We start from the raw sequence: 12,727 nt of genomic DNA on the forward strand, positions 1-12,727 counted from the left end.
CGTCTCGCCGACTCCCACCCACCTGTGCCGCTTCTCCCGCGACAGCCTCTCGGAGCTGCGCGAGTGCGCGGAGGCCGAGGACGGCGCCCCCACGCCCGGCCAGTCGGTCATCTCCCTGCTGAGCGCGGAGGAGCTGAAGCAGCTCATCGAGGAGGTGAAGGTTCTGGACGAGGCGACGCTGAAGGTGGGTCTCCGCCGCGGAGCACGCTCCCCGAGGCGAAGGCCCCGGGGGAGCCGCCGAGTCACCCCAGGCCCTGGTGGCTGCAGCGGGTGCCGCCCGTGGGGGTGGAGGGGACGGTCTCACGGAGCCACGGGGTGGGGGGGCCCTCCCTGGGGAGGGAGCTTCGTAGCTTCAAAAAGCTGTCGGTCGCTGGCTCCTGAGGGCCTTTCGGTCCTGTCGACGGGGCGAGGCTCCCCTGGGCGGCGCTGCTTCCTGTCCCACGTGCTCCCGCCGGTGCGTCCCCAGGAGGCGCCGAGGAGTGTGGGCTCTCACCTGGGACTTCCTCTGCAGAGGGGGGACGGCCCCGGGCCCCAGTCATCCTGAGAGCCCCACTTCCCGTGCCCTGAGCACAGCTCGGAGCGGCGAGAGGGGAAGTGGCCGCCCGTCGCGGACGGGCCCAGGCTGCGGGGCCGCAGGCAGTCCGCAGGGAAACCGTCCGGGCCCGGACGGAGCTGCGCTCCCAGCTCAGGGGCCGGGCCAGTGCTGGGGCGGAGGAGGCCGGCGGGGAGGCCCACCCACGCGTCCCTTGCAAGTCTGGGGCCTGGGGACGCGCCGTCAGAGGGCTGCTCCCGCCGGGTCCCGGGGACCTTGGAAACAGTGTGCAGACGTCACAGGCTCCCGGCTTCTCTTCGGATGGAAAACGCCTGCCGGCCCCGGGTCTGCCCCCCGCGCGGCAGCTGGTCCTCACGGGGCCCGAGCTCTCGGCCCGTCCTCAGGGCCTGCCACGCCCGTCTCACCTCGGTCCCTCCTGCTGGCGTGTCCGCGCCAGCCTGGACAGAGAGCAGAGCGGGCCTCCGGCTTCCTGCAGGGGCCGTGCTGGCGCGTGCCCGGGCGCTCGTGGGCCTGCAGGCCGCGGGCACGCCTGCGCACGTGTGTGTGGGGCAGGAGCTCAGCCCGGCTCCCGGGGGGAGAGAAGGGGCAGCCAGGTCTCCGACGGGGTCGGGCGGACGCCCGCACTCGCTGCACTGCGGGCGCTGCTGCGAGGGAGCGCTCCCCACCGTCCACTTCCTCCTGCAGCAACTGGACAGCATCCACGTCACTGTCCTGCACAAGGAGGAGGGGGCCGGCCTCGGCTTCAGCCTGGCTGGGGGCTCCGACCTGGAGAACAAGGTGGTCACGGTGAGTGGCCGGGGACGGGGCCTGTGTGGGCGACGAGGGGACCCCAGGCCGCTGGGCGGGCACTCGGGGCAGGGGCTGCGAGGGGAGCTTGAACGTGCTGCGCTCGAATCGCCCCGAAACCACCCCCCGCAGCCCGGTCCCTGGAAAAACCGTCTTCCACGGAACCGGGCCCCGGTGCCAGCAAGGCCGGGCCGGGGACGCTGCTGGCAAGGATACCTGGGTCCCGGGTGGGCGGCAGAAGCAGTCACAGGGGTCTCGGCCTCACCCTGGAGCTGCAGGCTCGGACCTCGCCTCACCTGTGTGCGCTGACCTCGCAGACGGGTGACCGGGGGCCTGGGGAAGGCAGGTCCTGGAGAGGCGGCTGCCGTCCCGGTCTCGCCCACGGGGAGGGCGGGGAGTGAACCTGGGCAGGGCGACCCCTCTGCCTCGGGAACCCTGTTGGGGAGGTGCTGCGCCAGAACAGGCGCCTTGAGGACCTCTCCTGCCGGCTGCCAGGGGCTGCAGCCCCCAGAGTCTGAGACCCGGGGCTGGGGGGACTCTGGGGGCCACCGTGTCCACCACTGTCACCATCTCTGTGTGGGTGGGGGCGGAGGGACACGGTCACCTCCTTCCCTTTGGCCCAGGAGCCAGCGCGCGGCCCCCAACCCCTGACCCCCAGCGAGGGTCTCGATTGGACGCGGGTGCTGCCCGAGCGCTGACCTCCGGCGCCTCCTCAGGTCCACAGAGTGTTCCCCAACGGGCTGGCCTCCCAGGAGGGGACCATCCAGAAGGGCAACGAGGTCCTGTCCATCAACGGCAAGTCCCTCAAAGGGGCCACCCACAACGACGCGCTGGCCATCCTCCGCCAGGCGCGGGACCCCCGGCAGGCTGTGATCGTCACCAAGAGGCCGGCGCCCGAGGCCGCGCCCGACCCGGACTCCTCTGAGGACCCTGCGGCCTTGGCCCCTGGGGCCAGTGACGCCTCCGCAGACTCCAGTGAGTTCTCCCCACGCGGTGGGAGCCCCGGGTGCTGCTCAGCTGCGGGCGGAGATGCACGTCTGTGCTGGGACCCCCGCGCTAGCACCTACCCGTCCTCTGAGCCACGGGCGCGTGGCCTGAGGAGCAGCACCGCCCTGACAGAGCCCATCCCCCCCCCCCCCCTGCAGCAGAGGCCACGGTCCACGCGGTGACGCTGGAGAAGACCTCGGCGGGGCTGGGCTTCAGCCTGGAAGGGGGGAGGGGCTCCCTGCTCGGGGACAAGCCTCTCACCGTCAACCGGATCTTCAAAGGTACGCTCCTGCGCAATGTCCTTGCTCCCCAGCGGGGGGTGTGGGGGGAGACTGGCCTTGCTCTCCGTCACCCACACGCCCTGCACCTCCTTGTCCCCCCTCCCAGGGGCCGCCCCGGGGCAGACGGAGACGGTCCAGCCCGGAGACGAGATCGTGCACTTGGCCGACACGGCCGTGCAGGGACTCACGCGGTTCGAGGCCTGGAGCGTCATCAAAGCGCTGCCCGACGGGCCGGTCACAGTTCTCATCCGGAGGAGGAGCCCACGGCCCCAGGGGGCCCCGGCCGCAGGAGACCCCTAGGCGGGGCGCGGACAGCAGAGCCAGCCACACACACACATTCTCAGGGTCACAGCTCACCCCGCCCGGGGCTGCTGCCCAGGCCCGACTTCTGGGACCAGCCCCGGGGCTGTCCCGACGGGGACGGGGGGGCCGTAGTGGGGGGCCGACGTGAACGGCGGGCCGTGTACAGACAGCTCAGTGCAAGCCGGCGGTGCTTCAAATAAAGTGAATGTATTGTGACCGGACAGGAAGCCCACGCCCCGTTTGCACACCTTCCGAGGGCTGTAACTGCGCGGCGACCCCCAGACGAACAGCCTCGCTGCCTCGTAGGAGTCCGCAGCGTGGCCGGCAGGGCTCGGGGCAGCACCTGCTGGAGCTGCGCCACGGCCTCGGGCTGGAAGCTCGGGCAGGCCGCTCACTCACACGGCCGGCGGTGCACACGGGGCCTCTCCCCGCAGCCTGGGCTCCGACCACACGCGTGTCCCAGAAAGGCCAGGGCTCGGGGGCCCACGGGCCTGGTCACTGGAGCGGCGGCACCACGTCCCGGGTGCCCTCTCTGGGAGCTGGCATACACCTGCCCGGGGGGGGGGGGGTGGAGGGAAAGGGAGGGGAGTCATTCCTGGGGCCGGTGGGGAAAATACCGGCCGTCACCCAGATCGGAGCCGCACTGACCTCAGCGCGCTCTGGAGGTTGGCGTAGAACCCGGCCATGCTGCGCGGGAAGAAGGCGTCCACCACGCTCCGCGGGAGGAGGCCGCTCAGGTCCGTCTGGAAGAAGGTCACCACCTTGGTCCTGCTGGGCTCCCTGCGTGGCGGCGGCAGAGCGGGGTCACGCGTCTGCAGAGGGCCCGGGGCTGCGCACAGGGCTACACACGGGGCGGGCCGAGGGTGGCCAGCCAGAAGGGACGGCGGGCACCCAGGGATGCCACTGCCCGGGGGTGCGGACTTCCCCACACCGGGCCGGCAGCAGGCAGCCGCCCCCTCCCGCCCAGGAAGACCGTGGATTCCCTGCCCTGGGCTCTGGGGGGCCTGGGAGCAACAAGGGCAGCGGTTCTGCACGGTCTGGGGAGTCCCGGGGGCTCTGCAAGGTCAGAACCACGTTCAGAGCAGCCCCGAGAGGCCGTCGGCCTCCGTCACTCTCACACGCTCCCCAGCACACGGGGCGGCCCCCGCGGCCACAGGACGGGCAGGGACAGACGCGACCTTCCCTGAGCCCGGCATCCGGGAGACTGGCAAACATACAGCAACGGCCCTCCCTCCACCGGTTTTTTGTTTGAAAAAAGTTTTTTCATGAAAATATCTGTTCATACGTAATTTGTTATATAAAATATTTTTTAAATTTTCTTTTATTAACTTCAGACATAGCAAATATTGATGGGTATAACCCACATTAAAAAGCCCTTTAAGATCCTGAAAAATATTTAGAAATATCGTATCTTTTTACACACCCAAAACAAACTATCTGAACAAGAAATGAGGAAAAACAATCCCACTTACAACCACGACAGAAAGAACAAAACACCCAGGAACAAACTCAACCAAGGAGGCTAACACCTGCACTTGGAAAACCCCGAGACACCGAAGAAAGGACCGGAAGACACGCATGAACGGAACCGCACACACCGCGCCCACGGGTCCCAGAGCCGAGACCATTGAAACGTCCGTGCCTCCCAACGCACTCTGTGCGTTCGGCACGCTTGCCGTCAAAGCGCCAACGGCGTGTTTCACTCACAGGGCTGGAACAGACGTTCCCAACATGCGCGCAGAACCACAGACACCCCGAGTGGCCCCAGCAGTCCCGAGCCGGACGTGCCACAGCCCCCGACAGTGACCTGCGCTGCGAGGCCCCAGCGGTCAGGGCAGCTCGGCACCGGCCCGGGAGCAGACGCAGGTCGGCGGACGGGACCGAGAGCCCAGAAACAAGCCCACCCTCTCAGGGCCAGTGGACGTCCGGCCCCGGAGGCAGGCACAGGCGACGGGGCGCAGACCGTCCATCCGACAAGTCGCGAGGACTGCGGACGTGCAGGCAGCGCAGACGGGCCCCGTGGCTCCTCTCAGGGGGTCCGTCCGGGCGAGGGGCAGAAGCCCAGGGGAGGCAGGAGCACGGCACACGGAGCGACCCGGGCTGCACGCGGTGGCCTCGGGCTCGGGGCAGTGAGGGCGGGCACGGGACAGCCCCTGCCAGCCCCGGCTCAGGCTTAGCGAGGGGCGTGCCTGGGAGGACACAGGACACGGCTCGGTTGGGACTAGGGGTCCTCCCCGTCCCAGCCCTCCTGATGGCCTGAGCAACAAAGGGATGGGCCTTGTGGGCCTGTCTGGCTCTTTACTGGGAGACGTCACCAGGAACCAACCCCGGGCAGCACTGCACCTGCGCACCAGGCGTCCGCCGCCGTCTCGGAGCCCAGAGGCTCGGACGGGAGGCCTCGCAGCACCCCGTCCCTCCTGAGGCCCGGGGCTCAGCAGGCGCCCCGGGCAGGGCGCCCCACGCTGCTCCTGCCGGCTCCGCAGAGTGTGACCCCAGGGGGCAGGGACTTGCTTGAGCCCCAAAGCCTCAGCATCGCGCAGACTCTGTCCGCACTGCCCTGGCCTTCCCTCAGCTGCCCCTCCTCCACCGCAGGCTCGCTCACACCCTCCTCTCTCTCAGCAGCGTCCTCTCCCGCCTGGAGGAACCTTGCTCAGTGGCTGTGAGGTCCCCGGGGCGGGCAGGCAAGGGCCTCCTCGGTGGGTGTCACACACGGGCCAGGCTGAGTGTCCTGCCTGCACACCACTCACAGGCGGGGCACAACGGGGCTCAGGGTGGGGGAGCAGGGCCCAGCCTCCACGCAGAGAAGGCCGCCCGGGGCCGCAGCGCCCACACCGCCCACTCTAGGGGTCAGCCAGGCTGCCCGTGGGGAGCGCCCGGGTCACCTACCGGGCACCGAGCGAGGGCTGGAGCAGGCGCAGCACCACGCTGCTGCCTCTGCCTCTGGGGCCGGCAGGCTCCCTCCCCGCCTGGGGGAGGGCCCGACTCCGGCACCAGCCCCCTCCCCGTCCGTCCCCACTCTCTGACCCTCCTGCCCACACGCGTCACAGCACTCAACCCGAACCCCACCCCCACCTGCTCAGAACACGCCGGGGGCCTTGTCTTTACTGTGCCCGGGGCCTAACCACCTCCCCTACTTCGCCCACAGCCCACGCTGACCCAGGCGGCTCGGCGCTGGTCCATGAACACCCCACACCTCCCCACCCGAGGGGCTCCAGGCCCGCCCCTCCCTCTGCCAGGAACAGGTCAGGTTTGCAGTGTCAACCCGGGTGGCGCCTTGGATCAACCGGAGACCCTCAGGCTGTCCCTCTAGAGTCCGGGTCAGACCCTGGCTGCCAGCCCTGAGGACACCGAGACAGAACCTGCACCCCCCCCACCGCGAGCCGCAGCAGCTTCCTCCTCTGCCGGGCAGGGCTAGGTCCGTGCACAGCGGCCGGGGCTGGAGGAAGGACTCCCACAGCAGCGCCTCCCGCGCCCTGTCCCTTCTCCCACTCCGCTGTCCACGGTAGTGCCACCCGGCATCAGGGCCCGCAGCGCAGTGAGGCAAGGTGACCCCTGTGCCCCCGAACAGACTCCACCCTGGAGCCCCTCTCCGCCCCCCGGCCCAGGGGACCGCCCTTACCCTGGCACGGGCTCGCAGAAGCAGCCGCAGGGGTGGTTCTGTCCTCTCACGAAGCCAGGCCGCGGGGGGCACGACGGGTGCTCCAGGTGGGCAGCTAGGAGACAGGGCCCGTGGTGAGAAAGCCGCACCCACCCCCTGGAGCCCGAGGGGCCGGCGAGGGGGCCCTGAGCCGCCACGGCCCCACCCCAGCACCTCCCCACCACACACACACACACACACACACACACACACACACCCCCCCAAGAACAGCAGAGGAAAGAACATTCCGGAATTGTGACTACAAGGGCAGGAGGCGGCACCCTCTCAGGTCTCAGCCGGCAGACGCGTGGGGCGTGAATGTGCTGCCATCGGCTCCGCGGGGTGATTCACAGGCACCGTGGGCATGAGGCGGTGGGACTCGGGCCCTCCCCTCAGGCAGCCGCCCCCGCCCCCGAGTCTCCGGGCTCGGGAACCGCTGCGCCTGAGGTCCCGTGGAGCCAAACTGTCGCTCTCGAGTGTGGGCGCAGCCGCAGGCCGCAGCAGCAGCCGCCGAAGGGGTGCTGACCGCCCTGGGCCTTAGGAATGACCACCCTGGCACTGTCCCCTCCCCGAGCACCACGCACAGCGTCCCGAGGACCCAGAAGGCGAGCGGCACAGGGACGGGGGTCGGCCCCCCTGCGGGAGCGCACGGGTGCGGGCAGAGCCCACCCAGGGCCCTGGAGGCTCCGCGGCCGCCGGTGGCCACTCACCGTTGGAGCTGATGGTCCCGTCCTCGTACGTCCGGACCAGCACCAGGTCCACGAAGTCTCGGGGCGAAATGATCTTCATGGCAGCCGAGGGGGTGGTGGTTCTGGTGACGCACAGAGTCTGCCGAAGCCAAGGGGGTCCCGCTGAGTCAGCTTTGCCGGGGTTATTTTAATAAAATCACAGTCATATCTCAAGCTGGATTTCTCTCAACACTTAAAAGCCTCGTGGCCTTCCGGCCAAGATGGCGGCGGCCAAGAAGATGGCGGCCGCGTAGGTAGACACACTGTGCCTCCTCGCACAACCAAGATAGGGACAACGGCAACTTAGAAACAGAATAACACCCAGAACTGACAGAAAACTGAACTGTATGGAAGTCGGACAGCCAAGAAGTTGAAACAGACACGTTTGTCCAGACCGGTGGGAGGGGCGGTGTCCGGCGGCCGGGCGTAGAGGGGTCGAGGCACAAACAGCGTTGGGCCCGGGCACGTGAGGCATCCGGGGGCACAAGCCGAGGCTGGCAGACCCCGGCCCAGGGGTGGCAACCCACAGACCCAGCGAGGCGGCGACTGTGAAGCGAGTCACTGCGCGCAAGGCGGCTGGCTGACCGGGCGGTCTCAGGACCCCAGCGCCGGGAAAGAGCCTCGGGGCACTGATGGAAAACACCTGTGGGACTGAGGCGCCGGAGAGACGCCCAGCCTCACGGGAGAGTTCGCTGGAGAGACCCACGGGGTCCTAGGACATGCACAAGCCCACCCACCTGGGAATCAGCTCCAGAAGGGCCCAGTTTCCTTGGGGGAAACGGCGGAAAGGACTGAAGTCCGGCAGACAGCGGAGGAAGCGCCATTGTTCCCTCTCTGACCCCACCCCCACGTACAGCGTCACAACCCAGCGACTGGGGTGCCCCGCCCTGGAGAACACCTAAGGCTCCGCCCCTCATACGTAACAGGTACAACAAGACCACCAAAAAAGGCTCAAACAGAACAAATGAAAGCCCCAGAATCAATACTTTTAAGCGACCGACAAACAGCCAACCTATCAGATGCACAGTTCAAAGCACTAGTGATCAGGGTGCTCACAGAATTGGTTGAATTTGGTTGCAAATTAGATGAAAAAATGAAGGCTACGCTAAGTGAAATGAAGGAAAATGCACAGGGAACCAATAGCGGTGGAATGAAAGCTGGGTCTCACTGCATTGGAGTGGACCAGAAGGAAACAAATAGAAAAGAATGAAGAAATAAGAATTCAAAAAAAATGAGAAGAGGCTTAGGAACCTCCAGGACATCTTGAAATGTTCCCACATCCGAATTATAGGGGTACCTGAAGGAGAAGAGGGAGAGCAACAAGTGGAAAACTTATTTGAACAAATAATAAAGGAGAACGTCCCCAATCTGGCAAAGGAAATAGCCTTCCAGGAAGTCCAGGAAGCTCAGAGAGTCCCAAAGAAGTTGGACCCAAGGAGGAACACACCAGGGCACATCATAATCACATTACCCAAGATTAAAATGAAAGAGAGATTCCTAGAAGCAGCAAGAGATAAGGGGACAGTAACCTACAAAGGAGTTCCCATCAGACTGTCAGCTGATTTCTCAAAAGAGACCTTGCAGGCAAGAAGGGGCTGGAAAGAAGTATTCCAAGTCATGAAAGGCCAGGACCTCCATCCAAGACTGCTCTATCCAGGAAAGCTTTCATTTAGAATGGAAGGGCAGACAAAGTGCTTCTCAGATAAAGTCAAGTTAAAGGAGTTCAGCATCACCAAGCCCTTATTCTGTGAAATGTTAAAGGGACTTATCTAAGGAAAAGAGGATAAGAAAAATGTACAGTAAAATGACAGCAAACTCACAGTTATTACCAACCACACCTAAAACAAAAACAAACTAAGCAAACAACTAGAACAGGAACAGAACAACAGGAATGGAGATCCCATGGAGGGTTAGCAACAGGGGAGTGGGAGGAGGAGAGAGGGGGGAAAAGGTACAGAGAATAAGTAGCATGGATAGTAGGGAGAAAATAGGGGGAGGGCAAGAATAGTATGGGAAATGTAGAAGCTAAAGAACTTATGACACAAGGACATGAACTAAAGGGGGGGAATGTGGGTGGGAGGGGTGTGCAGGGTGGAGGGGAGTGAAGGAGGGTAATAGCACAACTGTAATAGCATAATCAATAAACTATATTAAAAAAATAAAGAGCCTCATGGTTACAGGAAATACATGAGTTTTAAAAATTTAGTTTCAATTTACATATATATTTATAACGCAAGATGATGGTTTTTAAAAATAAGTGTATTAGGATAAAATTCAGTGGGTTACATGGAATAAAAATTTGAGTTCCAGGCAAAAAAGGATACGACGTTTCTGAGTGAGGAGCATTGGCTCCTGCGTTGTGACAGTGAACGCTGGTAATACAGCGTCACGTTATTTTAGGTACAATCCTAAGACCGACGCCCTGTGTTCTCCCAAGTCGCCGGATGTGTCACATGTTAAAAATGACAGGCGTGGGAACTTCTGGTGAAACCTCAGGGGCCGCCTCCATGCCGGCCGCCACGCAGCGTGCGGGGATGGTGTGCAGGTTCTGGGAAACCCACCGGAGCTACGCGAGCAACGAGTCTGAAGTCCGCTGCCCTGGAGGACTCCCGGGGCCAGGCCCGGGGGCGCCGGGGCTGCCAGGGACGAGGGCCGGGGCAGCCGGGCTCGGGGACCCCACGCCATGAAGGAGGGCGACCCTGCACCGCACCCGCCAGACCCGCTGGCCAGTGGGCCAGGCGGCGAGGACAGCGGGCGAGCTGTCTGCGGGCCATGGGCTCCAGGAGGGAGTGGCAGCCAGGGAGCCACGAGGGAGCCTGTGGGGCCTCCAGGAGCCGGGCGGGACCAGGCAGGGGCTGGGGGGAGGCGGGGGTGACTGACAGGGAGGGAGGGAGCAGTCCGCTGTCAGCACCTGCTCTGCGCTCACAGCCTCTGGGTCCCGGGTGCCTCTCTTCACCTCCTGGAAGCCACCCCCCACCCACATCTGCCCGGGGTGAGGGCACAAGGTCGCAGTGAGGGACAGTGCCCGTTACTGTAACCGTGACTGCGGCCCCTCGGCCTCCTCACTGCAGCCCCCTGGGCCTCCTCTCAGGCCCCGCCGGTCTGAACACGCTGACAACTTTCACCTTCAAGAACATTCCACACACAGTCCTTGTGCTACTACATTTACATCCTGTCTGCAGAGCATCGGCCTGGACTGCACGCACCTGCACGGAATCAACTGGAAACCGTCTCCACAATTTTTTGGTATTGCCACCCTGGTAACTCGCCTGATGTTTTTATCTAAATGTGTTCGCTTTTTAGAACTTAAAGTTGTTTGAAAAGGATGCTATTTAACTGTTGGAAGTGGGGAAAAAGTATCACTTGGCAAAAATGAAAAGAAACTGCAAAACCTGTGCACGAGAAATTGTCAGGTTCTAACTGTAGCCCTGCGTCCGACTGAGGGCTGCCGTCTGGGTCGTGACGACGGAGGTGGGTGAGCGGCACACAGGTGGCAGACACCTCAGCACACACCTGAGACTCCCCTTCAGGTCGTCAGAGAGCCTGATGGAGAATGGGGTGGGGTGGTCTCCCGGTGCGACCCCATTCCGGTCTGGACCGCCGGACCCAGCCCTGGGGAAGCCAGGTGCCGGTCAGCGGGGGTGACGGGGAAATGCTGGCCAGCACTGCGAGCACCGGGACCCACTGGCTGAGCAGCCGGGCACCACCGCCCGAGGGTCCAGAGCTGTCCCAACCCCCCTCCACAGGGGACGGTCCAGGTGCGCGGGGCGGACAGAGTGTGGGAAGACCTACGTCGGTGATGCTCTCGACCACCTCGAAGCTGACCACGTTTTCATCCCACGTGGCGCGGAGGCTCCCCACGAGCGGCTTCACCAGGTCCCACACGCTCTCCGGCGCCCCATCCACGACGCCTTCCCCTCGGTACCTGCACACGACAGAGGGTGTGACCCCGGACGTCCCCCGTCAAACCCGCTTCCCCGGGGGCTGCCTGAGACCACCAGCTGGCAGGTCGGCCGCCGCTGTGCAGGTGGGCCCTGCGGTAGGGGCTGAGCCGACCAGCTCCCCTGCCCCGGCCTGCAGAAGCCGGTGGCAAGCTTCCCCGAGAATCCAGTTTGCTGGAAACGATGTGGTTAAAAACAGAAGCTTTTCTGGAACAGAGCCGGCGAGCTGACTGCAGGGTGCCGGACGGGACGGCCGGAGCCTCTTAGGATGGGAGCCCCAGAGCCGCCAGGAGGGGTGTGGCACCCCCGACAGCCTGGAATGGGGGGTGGGAGCACTCACAGGTTCCCTGGAAACTCCACGGACGGCCTCCAGCAAACCGTAACTCCGTTCTGTCGAAAGGCAGAGAACCGTAGAATTTCAGAGCAGGGAAAGCTCCGGGACGTGACCCGGCCCGATTCTGTGCGGCGGGAGGCCACGCACCGCCTCCAGAGACACAGTTCTCCAGGGAGGCCCCACCCACACGGGCGGAGGGGGCCGATCCCAGACGGGACGGGCAAGGGCTTCAACGGGCTGCCCCCCCGAGGGCTCTGGGTGGCTCTCAGACCGCCTCGGAAGCCACTGTTTTAGTCCCTGGAGCAGCTGAGGTCCACGTGCTAAAAGTCCGAAGAGTCAGGGGAGAAGCCGGTCCCGCGCCAGCCTCTCCGGCAGCGGAGGGAGGGGCTCGCGCGGTGCTGGGAGGCTCCAGTCAGGTGACCCGGCCAAGCCCAGGAAAGGGGCAGAGCTCACCTGCAGTTCCGAGCCCAAGGACCCAGTTTCATTTTTCAGGGGAGCCCCCTCCCTGCCCCGGCCGTTCCCGCAGTCCGGCGCCCGGGACTGGAGCGTGCCCGAGCCACCGGGAGGAGAGGAGCCGGGCGGCACAAGGCTGAAGGTCCCTGGCCCCACGGCGCCGAGGCCCCTGGCCCCTTCGCGCCCAGCTCCTCACTCACGCCTTCCCGACAGATCTTCCAGCCTGACTCATCTCGCCGGTACTGGAGCACCTTCTGGGCCACCGCCTCGCCTTTCTGGGCCGCCAGCGCGGGGTCCATTGCACCCAGGGCTGCCTGAGGCCACGGGTTACGGGGGTGGCAGCGCACCGTGAGGCCCAAATCCTGGACCTGGGCGGAGCGCGGAGCCACGCCCCCAGCCCCGCTCCTGCCCCCGGATTGGCCCAGGCCCTCGGGAGGACCCCGCCCTGCTCTGAGATTGGCAGGGCTGGGGATGGGACGGTTGTGCAGGACACATCACCCCAGGGCGGGTCCAGCAGGGCCGGGCTCCGCCCACACGGCTCTGGGAGGGGCCCTGGGACCCGACGGGGAAAGTGGGGGTGGGGGTGGGAGGTCACAGGGGCAGGAGACCCTGAGAGCGCCCCGTGGAAAACCAAGTATTCTTAGGAGCCAAGAAAGAAGAGGCCAATAAGGGAACTACATGTTAAAAATTAAACAAGCCAAGATCATAAAAAGGCAGATAATGA

The 12,727-nt window shown here is 64.8% G+C and overlaps 2 protein-coding genes across 2 annotated transcripts in view; one reads left to right on the forward strand and one right to left on the reverse strand.

Moving 5' to 3' along the window:
* IL16 (interleukin 16) overlaps positions 1–3,131 on the forward strand; it is a 47,218-nt gene extending 44,087 nt beyond the window's left edge. Inside the window, exons 15-19 of the mRNA XM_045824873.1 lie at positions 46–184; positions 1,238–1,339; positions 2,056–2,314; positions 2,485–2,607; positions 2,714–3,131. Coding sequence (XP_045680829.1) covers positions 46–184; positions 1,238–1,339; positions 2,056–2,314; positions 2,485–2,607; positions 2,714–2,907 — 817 coding nt within the window. The 3' untranslated portion in view covers positions 2,908–3,131. The remainder of the gene's footprint in view (positions 1–45; positions 185–1,237; positions 1,340–2,055; positions 2,315–2,484; positions 2,608–2,713) is intronic.
* STARD5 (StAR related lipid transfer domain containing 5) lies at positions 3,102–12,377 on the reverse strand. The gene is made up of 7 exons (XM_045824907.1): positions 12,204–12,377; positions 11,557–11,606; positions 11,068–11,200; positions 7,258–7,375; positions 6,530–6,623; positions 3,559–3,690; positions 3,102–3,460 (listed from the first exon to the last, which is right to left on the reverse strand). The coding sequence occupies exons 1-7, from the start codon at positions 12,300–12,302 to the stop codon at positions 3,406–3,408; spliced, it is 681 nt and encodes a 226-aa protein (XP_045680863.1). The 5' UTR covers positions 12,303–12,377; the 3' UTR covers positions 3,102–3,405.
* Between the last annotated feature and the right edge of the window lie 350 nt (positions 12,378–12,727).

This window comes from Phyllostomus hastatus, unplaced genomic scaffold (genome assembly GCF_019186645.2).
Source record: "Phyllostomus hastatus isolate PE091 unplaced genomic scaffold, TTU_PhHast_1.1 phas_scaffold_555, whole genome shotgun sequence".
Lineage (NCBI taxonomy): Eukaryota > Metazoa > Chordata > Mammalia > Chiroptera > Phyllostomidae > Phyllostomus > Phyllostomus hastatus.

Bases quoted from the DNA above. Each gene is read 5' to 3' on its own strand.
- STARD5 (XM_045824907.1), bottom strand. From the start codon at position 12,302: ATGGACCCCGCGCTGGCGGCCCAGAAAGGCGAGGCGGTGGCCCAGAAG. The intron at 11,607-12,203 runs GTGAGTGAGGAG...GCCTTTCGACAG, and splicing joins GGAAGATCTGTCGGGAAGGC to AACGGAGTTACGGTTTGCTG. The intron at 3,691-6,529 runs GTAAGGGCGGTC...GCCGCCACGCAG, and splicing joins TTCTGCGAGCCCGTGCCAGG to GGAGCCCAGCAGGACCAAGG.